General features: G+C 44.3%; 1 protein-coding gene across 1 annotated transcript; it reads right to left on the minus strand.

Moving 5' to 3' along the window:
* Window positions 1-1795: 1795 nt before the first annotated feature.
* LOC125513596 (HMG1/2-like protein) lies at window positions 1796-4033 on the minus strand. Its single transcript, XM_048678736.1, has 8 exons — window positions 3931-4033; window positions 3762-3818; window positions 3533-3610; window positions 3361-3418; window positions 3187-3231; window positions 2500-2580; window positions 2323-2391; window positions 1796-2190 (listed from the first exon to the last, which is right to left on the minus strand). The coding sequence occupies exons 2-8, from the start codon at window positions 3797-3799 to the stop codon at window positions 2179-2181; spliced, it is 381 nt and encodes a 126-aa protein (XP_048534693.1). The 5' UTR covers window positions 3800-3818; window positions 3931-4033; the 3' UTR covers window positions 1796-2178.
* Between the last annotated feature and the right edge of the window lie 9810 nt (window positions 4034-13843).

The raw sequence follows: 13843 nt of genomic DNA on the forward strand, positions 1-13843 counted from the left end.
CTTTATATACGGAGGCAGGGAGCACCCCTAGAGACACAAGTTGATCCACGTGATCATATTCTTAGCCGTGTGCGGTGCCCCCTTCCACCATAGTCCTCGATAATATTGTAGCGGTGCTTAGGCGAAGCCCTGCGACAGTAGTACATCAAGATCGTCACCACGCCGTCGTGCTGACGGAACTCTTCCCCGACACTTTGCTGGATCGGAGTCCGGGGATCGTCCATCTCCAGATCACCGAATCCTCACATGTAAGCATCTAGAAGGAGAATGAGACAATGTACTGACTAAAGATTCTTGATAATGGAGAAATGAGATCAATCATGGGAGATGATATGCAAATGAGAACAATCGAGGAAGATGATGCATAATAAATAATTCGGAATTGAAACAAACACAAAGACACTTCAGGGTTCCACCACAAAAAATCACTAATAGAATCATTTTTCAAGCAAAGCAATGGGTGCATTTCAATATCTACGCTTGATATTCTTCTATGAATTGCGTCCTAGTGCATTTTCTGCGCTTGAAATTATGTTTTGCCTCTTAATGTGTTTTTATCATTCTGACTCTTAATGTGTTTTTATCATTCTGAAACAAAGAGTTAGCTCACTGTCACTGAAGAGCAAGCACAGCACAGTACATCACCAAAAGAACAACAGTCAAACCAGGTAAGCATAGAGAACCTCATGCCAGCTTCCAGATCAAACAAATTGCAGAATCAGCAACTCCAAAAGATGGACAGGTCCAAACCCAAAACGCTGCTGGCAGAGACTTGTCTCCCTGAAATCTCAGTGAGTCACATCAGATAAGTAGTGTAGTGGTTACTGTAGTTGTGCATTTTCCCAGCATCAAAATGTCCCCATCAGATCTAGCAAGAGGGAGAGTTGCTCCAAAACCAAAACACAGGCACACCAAGACATCCAATCCAAACTTTCAGAAGACCTAAACAGATGCAAGAACGAATTGCAGCAACCACACAAACTGGAGTACAGTATCTCCAACAATCGCTGGCACAAGACAAAAAGGGATCGCCCAGCAGCAGCAAGAGAATCATATCCAGCAGTAGGATCGTATCCGTATCCGTAAACATCTCCACAGGAGTAGGTAGTGCTGCATCTTGACAACATTCTGCGATGTCACGCTCGCATCCCAAAAAGAGTAGTCAGACTGATGTCACGCTCGGATCCCAAAAATGATGTAACAAACCGAATTGGAGGCAGGTGACAAAACAACTTTCAGCAGAAGATGTCATGTAAAGATCTTTTACAAACTTCACATCACTAAATAGAGCCATGATGTTGATGCTAGGAAGAGAAGAACCAACAAGCCAACAAAAGACAAGATCGGAGAGTTGTTGGCAGAACCAAAAGCAACAGATAAATTCCAAAAAAAACTTCTGTAGTAGTTCACAGATGCAAGACCATCTGCTGCCAACCAGATGACCAGTATACTGAATCTTACTCGCAGATCCAGCACCTGCTGCCACAAATGAGTGGTCAAAAGCATCAGCAAACCAAGACTGTACAATCTCATCCATCGACTGCTTATGGGATCACTCAGATTTCAACAAAACATCAAGACTCCATCGTTACACCACAAACATCTTATATTCAGAAAATAGACAAACAGAAGTCATGGGATCACTCAGATTTCAGCAAAACATCAAGACTGTAGAGCTCCACAACAAGCATTCAGAAACGTTGCATCACAGGACAGAGCAACATTCCAGCAACAGACTGAAACAGAGAAACATTTCAGAGTGACAGGATCAAGCAAGCACGCATCAAGACCGATCTGCTTCCTTTCAACACCATATATATTGAGATCTGGGTAGGATTCTTAAAACAACCACAGGCACGACACTAGGTACATCCGACAGAGACTGAATTAAAACATGCTAAAAACGAAGGAACAGAGGGTGGTCCGAGCACAGGACCCTACAGGAAGGAAACCAGACTAGCAACTTCACCACTCGGATCCAGGACAACGACTAGATGGGACTAGAGCTACCATTTCTATCATCGCCATCAGCAGCAGCAACCTGAAAGAGAGGGAGGGACTACCATGGAGCTAAACTAACAGCGAACATCCATCATCGATCAGTGACACCAGCAATGAGCAGCAACGGCCACGTTCCAGAGACCCCCTCCCCCTGCTGCGGCTGCTTGGCGTGCCGCTTCACTCGTCGCCCTGCACACCGCAAAGTTCAGACACAGAAAGTTTCAGAAACCAGCGTCACTGTTTGATGTACCAGAAGTTCAGAACTGATCGACAAGTTCAGCAACGAAGGGAACGGTCAGGGGTGGGTGTCGATGGTCTCACCTCGCTGCCGTCATCCTCGTCGTTCACCTCGGACTTGGACTTGTCAGAGTCGCCGGACGCCTCTCCTGCCTGAAACGGGGAAGAACACGAAACAACACGGTTCAGTACCACCATGTGCTGCGTGAGACAGTTCTGGCGGCGGTGTTTGGAGGACGGGGATCTGGGGCTGGGGATTACCTGCGGGTTGTTGTAGGCGTCGATCTTCTTGGCGTACTCGGCCTTGAGCTTCTCGGCCTTGGCAGCATAGGGAGCCTTCTCCTGCAATTCATTCAAACAGCAGACAATTGTTAGTGCAGTGCAAGGCAATAGGTCTCAGGACAGACTTAACCATAAACAGAAAAGGAATAGTTGAACATATTGTGCGAAATGGCAGGGCATATATGAACAATGCAGGAACGGGCATGGGCACCAGTTTGAATTTACGAACACAGGAAGTAGAAATTCTAACGAGGCTGCACATTTGAACACGGCGAATCATAAATTTGAACAGCCAAATTGAGCATAGGCAGTAGATCAACAATTGCATAGACTGAATTGAACGAGCAGGCACAGGCAGCAGCAGTTTGAATTGATTGACACGGGACGAACAATTTCTACATTTCAACAGAGCGATTCGTGAATTTGAACGAGCAAACTGAGCGCAGGCAGTAGATCAACAAATTGCATAGCGACTGAATTTTAAATCTGACTAAACAACTGGGTCAAGCATTATCGGGACGACAAAATGCAGAGACGCGTAAACAAGTAAACCAGCATACGGGCGACCAAATTTTCATGGCGGCATCGCCGAGCAAGCACTGAGACCAGACAGGCGAGACCAACACTGAATTGAGCGGTAACAGAGAGGGGAGGCAGGCCACTTACAGCATCACTCAGAGACTTCCACTTCTCACCACCGGCCTTGCCAATCTGCGATTCGACCAACCCAAACCAAATCAGGACACCGAATTGATTCACAATGAAACCCATCTCGCAGCAGCAGTTCAAACGAACACTAGACAGAGGCGGGGGCGAAGGGAACGGGAGCGAGACGCTTACCACGGAGACCTGCTTGACGTCGGGGTGCTTCTCCTTGTACTCCTTCCTGAAGGTGTCCCTGCGAAGGCGAAACCAAAACGAGCCTCGGTCAGCACGCGACGCCACGCCACACCATAGAAACAGCGCAAATCGGAGCGCAGGCAAGCACGAATCGAACTTCGGGGGGACTCACATGAAGACGAAGAAGGCGCTCGGGGGCCGCTTGGGCTTGTTGGGGTCCTTCTCGGCCTTGCTCTTCTTCACCGCGAGCCTGCGCCGCCACAACAGCAACAAGCCGACTCAGAAATCAGAAGCCGACGCGAAACAGCAGCAGCAGCAGCAGGAGAACCCGAGCAGAACCAGCACGGGAAACGAAACGAGACGGGGAGAGGAGGAGCGAGGGGTCGGGTCGGGGCACTGACCTGGAGTCGCCGGCGCGGGAGCCCGCCTTGGCCTTCATCCTGCCGCCGGCCGCCAACCTGCAGCAACCACCACCACCGACGCAAACGATCAGAACCGGCAGAGAGCCCAAATCACGGGGAACCAACGGATCTGGAACCTCTGACGAACTGGCGGGGAACCGCAGGGTACCTTGAGATCGGAGAGAGGGGTGGGGTGGTGGAGGCGGGCGCTGCGTGTGCTTGGTGGGTGGGCTCGCCGGGTGGGAGATGGGATGTGGGGAGGAGGAGGGCGGCGGGATTTAAAGGCGGGAGGGTGCGGGGGCGGGAGCTTGCGCGGGACGGCCCGAAATTTTCCGGCCACGTCAGCGATCCGGACGCCCGCCTCCCATTGGGTGCCTCCGTTGCCTTCACCCGCGCGGTGAGAGGGGGGCGGGCCCGGGGTGTCAGCGAGTGTGCTTGGGGCTGCGCGTGCTTTCTCTGCCCACAGGCGGTGCCGTTTGGTCTGTGCTTTCTGGAAAGTCTAGGGGCGTGGGTGCTTCCTGTGCCCACCTGTCATTGGACGCGACTCATTTTGGCGGAGACGTATTCCACCGAACGCCTGTGCGTACGTCTTCTGCGCAGGGCAAATACTCTCAGCTAGGCTTTGGCACTTTCATCCCGCTTTATGAATGGAGCAACCATCACGTCCATACAGCAGCTTCAAACGTCGCAACGGATATGAAATAAGTACGTCGGGGCATCAGCACAAACAAGTCCAAAAAACATAACCATAAAAAGAAGGGGGGTATGCCACCAAGTGCCTAGCGAGAAGCAAGCCGGCATTCGGTCGCGGTCAATGACGGGGTTATTACCTATTCGGGTGATAAAAGGAAGTGGAACAGCAGGAAGCGATAACCGAAGCGACGCAATTATGACTTGGACATACGTCGTATAATCAAGGTGTCGGTTAGTTCTCGTAGTGGACAAGACGCGGGTATACTCCGTAATTAATCCCCTGCAGTGTATAAAATGGGGGCCGGATGCACTCTTTATAAACCCATTCTCCTGCACTTAAACAAGGGTTCACACACGTTGTAACCCCACATCCATACACAAAGAACAAGCACCCGAAGCACAAGACGTATGGTTTTACCTCCGTCGGAAGGGGCCCAAACCTGCAAAAACTTCTCTGAGGCATGCTTGTGCCTAGCGTGACCCAACTACATTCCTACCCCTCTCTCGTATTGTCCGGATTTCCCATGACGGTTGGTGCCCACCTTATATCATGATAAATGTTTATTATTCATGCTAGAATTGTATTAACCGGAAACATAATACATGTGTGAATACATAGACAAACAGAGTGTCACTAGTATGCCTCTACTAGACTAGCTCGTTAATCAAAGATGGTTATGTTTCCTAACCATGGACAAAGAGTTGTTATTTGATTAACGGGATCACATCATTAGGTGAATGATCTGATTGACATGACCCATTCCATTAGCTTAGCACCCGATCGTTTAGTATGTTGCTATTGCTTTCTTCATGACTTATACATGTTCCTATGACTATGAGATTATGCAACTCCCGTTTGCCGGAGGAACACTTTGTGTGCTACCAAACGTCACAACGTAAATGGGTGATTATAAAGGTGCTCTACAGGTGTCTCCAAAGGTACTGTTGGGTTGGCGTATTTCGAGATTAGGATTTGTCACTCCGATTGTCGGAGAGGTATCTCTGGGCCCTCTCGGTAATGCACATCACATAAGCCTTGCAAGCATTGAAACTAATGAGTTAGTTGTGAGATGATGTATTACGGAACGAGTAAAGAGACTTGCCGGTAACGAGATTGAACTAGGTATTGAGATACCGACGATCGAATCTCGGGCAAGTAACATACCGATGACAAAGGGAACAACGTATGTTGTTATGCAGTCTGACCGATAAAAGATCTTCGTAGAATATGTAGGAGCCAATATGAGCATCCAGGTTCCGCTATTGGTTATTGACCGAAGACGTGTCTCGGTCATGTCTACATTGTTCTCGAACCCGTAGGGTCCGCACGCTTAAGGTTTCGATGACAGTTATATTATGAGTTTATGCATTTTGATGTACCGAAGTTTGTTCGGAGTCCCGGATGTGATCACGGACATGACGAGGAGTCTCGAAATGGTCGAGACATAAAGATTGATATATTGGAAGCCTATATTTGGATATCGGAAGTGTTTCGGGTGAAATCGGGATTTTACCGGAGTACCGGGAGGTTACCGGAACCCCCCCGGGAGGTATATGGGCCTTAGTGGGCTTTAGTGGAAGAGAGGAGAGGTGGCCAGGGCTGGGCCGCGCGCCCCTCCCCCTAGTCCGAATAGGACAAGGAGAGGGGGCCCGCGCCCCCCTTCCTTCTCTCTCTCCTCTTTCCCCCCTCCCGAATCGTATTCCAACTAGGAAATGGGGGGAATCCTACTCCCAGAGGGAGTAGGACTCCTCCTGGCGCGCCCTCTCTTGTCCGGCCGCACTCCCCCCTTTGAACCTTTATATACGGAGGCAAGGAGCACCCCTAGAGACACAAGTTGATCCACGTGATCATATTCTTAGCCGTGTGCGGTGCCCCCTTCCACCATAGTCCTCGATAATACTGTAGCGGTGCTTAGGCGAAGCCCTACGACAGTAGTACATCAAGATCGTCACCACGCCGTCGTGCTGACGGAACTCTTCCCCGACACTTTTCTAGATCGGAGTCTGGGGATCGTCATCGAGCTGAACGTGTGCTAGAACTCGGAGGTGCCGTAGTTTCGGTGCTTGATCGGTCGAGCCGTGAAGACGTACGACTACATCAACCACGTTGTGCTAACGCTTCCGTTGTCGATCTACAAGGGTACGTAGATCACACTCTCCCCTCTCGTTGCTATGCATCACCATGATCTTGCATGTCCGTAGGAAAATTTTGAAATTACTACGTTCCCCAACACTTCATCTAGAGGGGGTCGGTGACTAAGTCACATATGTAAGAGTATATTGACTCAGAAGTCAAGTGAATTCACTTGATCATAGGTTATTGATACGTCTCCGTCGTATCTACTTTTCCAAACACTTTTTCCCTTGTTTTGTACTCTAACTTGCATGATTTGAATGGAACTAACCCGGACTGACGCTATTTTCAGCAGAATTGCCATGGTGTTATTTATGTGTAGAAACAATAGTTCTCGGAATGACCCGAAACTTCACGGAACGTCTTTTTGGAAATAATAAAAAATCCTTGCAAAAGATGAAGACCAGGGGGCCCACACCCTAGCCACAAGGGTGGGGGCGTGCCCCCTACCGCGTGGGCCCCATGAAGCTCCTCCGACCTCAACTCCAACTTTATGTATTTGCTTTCGGGGAGAAAAAAAATCAAAGAGAAGGATTAATCGCGTTTTACGATACGGAGCCGCCTCCAAGCCCTAAAACCTCTCGGGAGGGCTGATCTGGAGTCTGTTCGGGGCTCCGGAAAGGGGAATCTGTCGCCATCGTCATCATCAACCATCCTCCATCACCAATTTCATGATGCTCACCGCCGTGCGTGAGTAATTCCATTGTAGGCTTGCTGGACGGTGATGGGTTGGATGAGATTTATCATGTAATCGAGTTAGTTTTGTTAGGGTTTGATCCCTAGTATCCACTATGTTCTGAGATTGATGTTGTTATTACTTTGCTATGCTTAATGCTTGTCGCTAGGGCCCGAGTGCCATGATTTCAGATCTGAACCTATTATGTTTTCATCAATATATGAGAGTTCTTGATCCTATCTTGCAAGTCTATAGTCACCTATTATGTGTTATGATCCGTTATCCCCGAAGTGACAATAATTGGGATACTTACTGGTGATGATCGTAGTTTGAGGAGTTCATGTATTCACTATGTGTTAATTCTTTGTTCCGGTATATAAGGTCTGAACTTATCAACAATATAAGGTCTGAACTTATCACAAGCAAATACAACTGCTAATTTTTTTTCAGTAGTAGCATAATTTGTTTGAGCATTGTCTAGAGTCTTACTAGCATAATGGATAACATTTAATTTCTTATCAACTCTTTGCTCTGGAACAGCACCTACAGCATAATCGCTAGCATCACACATAATTTCAAAGGGTAAATTCCAATTAGGTGGCTGAACAATAGGTGCAGAGACTAATGCTTTCTTAAGTATTTCAAATGCTTCTACACAATCATCATCAAAGACAAATGGTATATCTTTTTGTAATAAATTAGTCAGAGGCCGAGAAATTTTTGAGAAGTCCTTAATGAACCTCCTATAAAATCCAGCGTGACCAAGGAAACTTCTTATACCTTTGATGTCCTTGGGACATGGCATCTTTTCAATAGCATCAACCTTGGCTTTATCAACTTCAATACCTCTTTCAGAAACTTTATGCCCTCATTAACCATAAAGTGGCACTTTTCCCAATTCAAGACAAGATTAGTTTCTTCACATCTCTGCAAAACTCGATCAAGATTGCTCAAGCAATCATTAAAAGAAGATCCATAGACAAAAAAATCGTCCATGAAAACCTCACAAAAGTCATAGAATATAGCCATCATGCATCTTTGAAAGGTAGCAGGTGCATTACATAAACCAAAAGGCATACGTCTATAAGCAAAAGTACCAAAAGGGCATGTAAAAGTAGTCTTTGATTGATCTTTAGCCGACACAGGTATTTGAGAGAAATCAGAATAACCATCTAGAAAGCAGTAATGTGTATGTTTGCATAATCTTTCTAGCATTTGATCAATAAAAGTTAAGGGGTAATGATCTTTCTTAGTATCCTTATTTAATTTGCGGAAATCAATTACCATCCTATAACCTGTAATAATTCTTTGTGGAATCAATTCATCTTTATCATTAGGAACAACAGTAATACCTCCCTTCTTAGGGACACAAGGAACATGACTTACCCACTGACTATCAGCAACAGGATAAATTATACCTGCCTCCAGAAGCTTTAGTATTTCTTTTCTTACCACTTCTTTCATTTTAGGATTCAGACGTCGTTGAGGATCACGAACTGGTTCGGCATCTGCTTCAAAATTTATTTTATGTTGACATAGAGTGGGACTAATGCCCTTAAGATCATCAAGAGTATATCCAATAGCAGCACGGTGCTTCTTCAGAGTTTTCAATAATCTTTCTTTTTCATGCTCTGAAAGGTTAGCACTAATAATAACAGGATATATCTTCTTTTCATCAAGATAAGCATATTTAAGATTATCAGGCAACAGTTTAAGTTCAAACACGGGATCACCCTTAGGTGGAGGAGGATCCCCTAGGATTTCAACATGCAAATTGTGTTTCAGCATAGGTTCCTGTTTAAAGAATACTTCATCTATTTCCCTTCTTTCATTCATAAACATATCATTCTCATGGTCTAGCAAATATTGTTCTAAAGGATCACTAGGAGGTACGACAATAGAAGCAAGACCAATAATTTCATCCTTACTAGGCAATTCTTCTTCACGGTGTTGTTTACTAAATTTAGAGAAATTAAATTCATGAGTCATATCATCTAAGCCGACAGTAACAACATTCTTAGTGCAATCTATGGTAGCATTAACAGTATTTAAGAAGGGTCTACCAAATATAATGGGACAAAAGCTATCTTGTGGGGAACCAAGAACAAGAAAATCAGCAGGATATTTAGTTTTCCCACACAAGACTTCAACATCTCTAACAATTCCCATTGGTGAAATAGTATCTCTATTAGCAAGTTTAATAGTAACATCAATTTCTTCTAACTCAATAGGTGCAATGTCATGCATAATTTCTTTGTATAAGTCAATAGGTATTGCACTTGCACTAGCACCCATATCACATAAGCCATGATAACAATGATCTCCTATTTTAACAGAAATAACAGGCACGCCTACCACAGGTCTATGTTTATCTTTAGCACAAGGTTTAGCAATTCTAGCAGTTTCACCGCAGAACTGAATAATATGCCCATCAATATTATCACACAAGAGATCTTTAACAATAGCAATATTAGGTTCTACTTTAACTTGCTCAGGAGGGGTATATGTTTCAATATTGCTTTTACGAACCACAGTTGAAGCTTTAGCATGATCCTTTATCCTAACAGGGAAAGGTGGTTTCTCAACATAAGAAGTAGGAACAATAGGATCATTATAAGTAATAGTCTTTTCTTCAACTTTAATAGGTGCAGCTACTTTTACTTCTATGGGAGGATGATATTTAAACCACTTCTCCTTAGGGAGATCAACATAAGTAGCAAAAGATTCACAGAAAGAAGCTACTATCTCAGAATCAAGTCCATATTTAGTGCTAAACTTACGGAAAATATCAGTATTCATAAAAGATTTAACACAATCAAACTTAGGTGTCATACCTGACTCCTTACCATTGTCGAGGTCCCAATCTTCAGAGTTGCGTTTAATTCTATCCAATAAATCCCATCTAAATCCAATAGTCTTTATCATAAAAGAGCCAACACAAGAAGTATCGAGCATGGTGCGATTATTTTCAGAAAGCCGAGCATAAATTTTTTGAAGAATTGTTTCTCTTGGAAGCTCATGATTGGGGCATGAATATAACATTGATTTAAGCCTACCCCAAGCTTGAGCGATGCTTTCTCCTTCGCGAGGCCAAAAATTATATATATAATTGCAATCACGATGAACAAGATGCATAGGGTAATACTTTTGATGAAATTCCAATTTCAATCTTCTATAGTTCCATGATCCCATATCATCACATCGCCTATACCATGTCAATGCGTCTCCCTTCAAAGATAAAGGGAAGACTTTCTTCTTAGCAACATCATTGGGTATACCTGCAAGCTTAAATAATCCACAAACTTCATCCACATATATTAGGTGTTCATCAGGATGTTTTGTTCCATCTCCTGTAAAAGGATTAGCTAGCAGTTTTTCTATCATAGCCGAAGGATACTCATAAGGAATTTCATTTTCAATAGGTTCAGTAGGTTGAGGAGCAACTCTTTGCTCTACTGGTCGGGGTGAAGATACCCCGAACAAGCCCCTCAGAGGATTACTTTCCATAGTAACAAGTGACAGTAAATTTCAGCACACTATATAAATTTTTCCTTACCAAATTCCACCTACAAAAGGCGCTTCATTCCCCGGCAACGGCGCAAAAAAAGAGTCTTGATGACCCAAAAGTATAGAGGATCTATCATAGTCTTTTTGATAAGTAAGAGTGTCGAACCCAACGAGGAGCAGAAGGAAATGATAAACGGTTTTCAGCAAGGTATTCTCTGCAAGTACTGAAATAAGTGGTAACCGATAGTTTTGTGATGAGATAAATTGTAACGAGCAACAAGTAACAAAAGTAAATAAAGTGTAGCAAGGTGGCCCAACCCTTTTTGTAACAAAGGACAAGCCTGGACAAACTCTTATATAAGGAAAAGCGCTCCCGAGGACACATGGGAATATCGTCAAGCTAGTTTTCATCACGCTCATATGATTCGCGTTCGGTACTTTGATAATTTGATATGTGGGTGGACCGGTGCTTGGGTGCTGTTCTTACTTGAACAAGCATCCCACTTATGATTAACCTCTATTGCAAGCATCCGCAACTACAACAAAAGTATTAAGGTAAACCTAACCATAGCATGAAACATATGGATCCAAATCAGCCCCTTACGAAGCAACGCATAAACTAGGGTTTAAGCTTCTGTCACTCTAGCAACCCATCATCTACTTATTACTTCCCAATGCCTTCCTCTAGGCCCAAATAATGGTGAAGTGTTATGTAGTCGACATTCACATAACACCACTAGAGGCTAGACAACATACATCTCATCAAAATATCGAACGAATACCAAATTCACATGACTACTAATAGCAAGACTTCTCCCTTGTCCTCAGGAACAAACGTAACTACTCACAAAGCATAAACATGTTCATAATCAGAGGGGTATTAATATGCATATAGGATCTGAACATATGATCTTCCACCAATTAAACCAACTAGCATCAACTACAAGGAGTAATTAACACTACTAGCAACCTACTAGCACCAATCCCGGACTTGGAGACAAGAATTGGATACAAGAGATGAACTAGGGTTTTGAGATGAGATGGTGCTGATGAAGATGTTGATGGAGATTGCCCTCTCTCGATGAGAGGAGCATTGGTGATGAGGATGTCGATGATTTCCCCCTCCGGGAGGGAGGTTTCCTCGGCAGAACAGCTCTGCCAGAGCTCTAGATTGGATCCGCCAAGGTTCCGCCTCGTGGCGGTGGAGTTTCATCCCGAAAGGTTGCCTCCTTTTTTTTATCGATGAAAGATTTCATATAGGAGAAGATGGTCATCGGAGATCCACCAGGGGGCCCACGAGGTAGGGGGCGCGCCCTGGGGGGGCGTCCCCCACCCTCGTGAGCAGGGTGTGGGCCCCCTGGTCTTCATCTTTGGCGAGGATTTTTCATTATTTATTATAAGGTGTTCCGTGGAGTTTCAGGACTTTTGGAGTTGTGCAGAATAGGTCTCTAATATTTGCTCCTTTTCCAGCCCAGAATTCCAGCTGCCGGCATTCTCCCTCCTTATGTAAACCTTGTAAAATAAGAGAGAATAGCCATAAGTATTGTGACATAATGTGAAATAAAAGCCCATAATGCAATAAATATCGATATAAAAGCATGATGCAAAATGGACGTATCAGTCACATGTGTGTCCCTGACCTCAGTATTCTTAGGAGTGCTATGTTAGGAGATAAATCTTATAATTTGGGAGCCATTGTTGCACGTAGGTTGCATCTTAATAGATTTAATGGAGATTTCTTTGGTGGAATTTATGCAACCCGCATAGCTAATTTTCTTGGTATAGCCATACATGAAGACGATATTGAGTTGCCTCCTGCTTATTTGGATTATGAGGCTATGGTTCACCACCAGTTTGTCGAGAGGAATGAATCACCTCTCTAGTATCGCTTAATCTTTGACAGACGTTGTGCTATTCGTATTACTCTCCCTGCTCCTGCCTTCTTTGATTATCAGGCAAAAGGAAGATATGTTGCCAGAGAGGAGGCAGATGAGTACGAGAGGAGGGCGGAGGCCGCTCGTCGCCACGCTGCAGCTCAGGAGGCGATAGCTGCTGCATCGCAGTACGACCCCAACTATTACTATGGATATCCTCCAGGCCAGCCGTGGCCATAGACCAACTTAGGCCAAAATCCTAAGCTTGGGGGAGTACGTATTTCCACCGACATTACATTCATGTTCACACACTCATTGCTAGATGTCGGTGCTCATACTTTTTCATTGTATCATCCATGCTAGTTTATTTTCTTTTTTTATGCTTTCTTCTTGTGTGTTTAATAAACCTTAAGAAAAACAAAAAAAATAGTTGTAGTTTTTAATTATTTTACTTTCCATGCTTGTAGTAGTAGTTAAAAAGAAACCCAAAAAGATTTCATGTTCTTCTTTTGCTTGTTGGGAGCTTTCCCGTGTAAATAGTTTTATTTCTTTTCTTTTCTTTGGGGGTCGATAGGAGAAGACCATAATTAAATTGTTGAAGTGGCTCTTATATGCATTATTGTTGATATGACAAAAGAGCCCATATTGCCTTGTCTTCTCCTGTTTATTGAATGCTTGCAGATTCCAGCTTAGTCCAATGCACGTGCACTCTTATTATTATCCACATCGTTCGGTCGTGCAAGTGAAAGGCAATTATGACGATATATGATGGACTGATTGAGATGAGAAAAGCTGGTATGAACTCGACCTCTCTTGTTTTTGTAAATATGATTAGTTCATCGTTCCTGATTCAGCCTATTATGAATAAACATGTTTGCAATGACAACTAGAGATCATAGTTTCTTGTGCCATGCTTGATTAGCTAGGAGCTTATAATGGTTTACCTTGCGTGCCAACATGCTATTAAAATGGTTGTGATGTGGTATGATAGGGTGGTATCCTCCTCTGAATTATTTAAGTGACTTGACTTGGCACATGTTCACACATGTAGTTGAAACAAAATCAACATAGCCTTCACGATATTTATGTTCATGGTGGATTATATCCTACTCATGCTTGCATTCGGTGTTGATTAATTTTAATGCATGTTCATGACTGTTGTCGCTCTCTAGTTGGTCGCTTCCCAGTCTTTTGCTAG

Source organism: Triticum urartu, chromosome 6, assembly GCF_003073215.2.
Source record: "Triticum urartu cultivar G1812 chromosome 6, Tu2.1, whole genome shotgun sequence".
In the NCBI taxonomy this organism is placed as follows: Eukaryota; Viridiplantae; Streptophyta; class Magnoliopsida; order Poales; family Poaceae; genus Triticum; species Triticum urartu.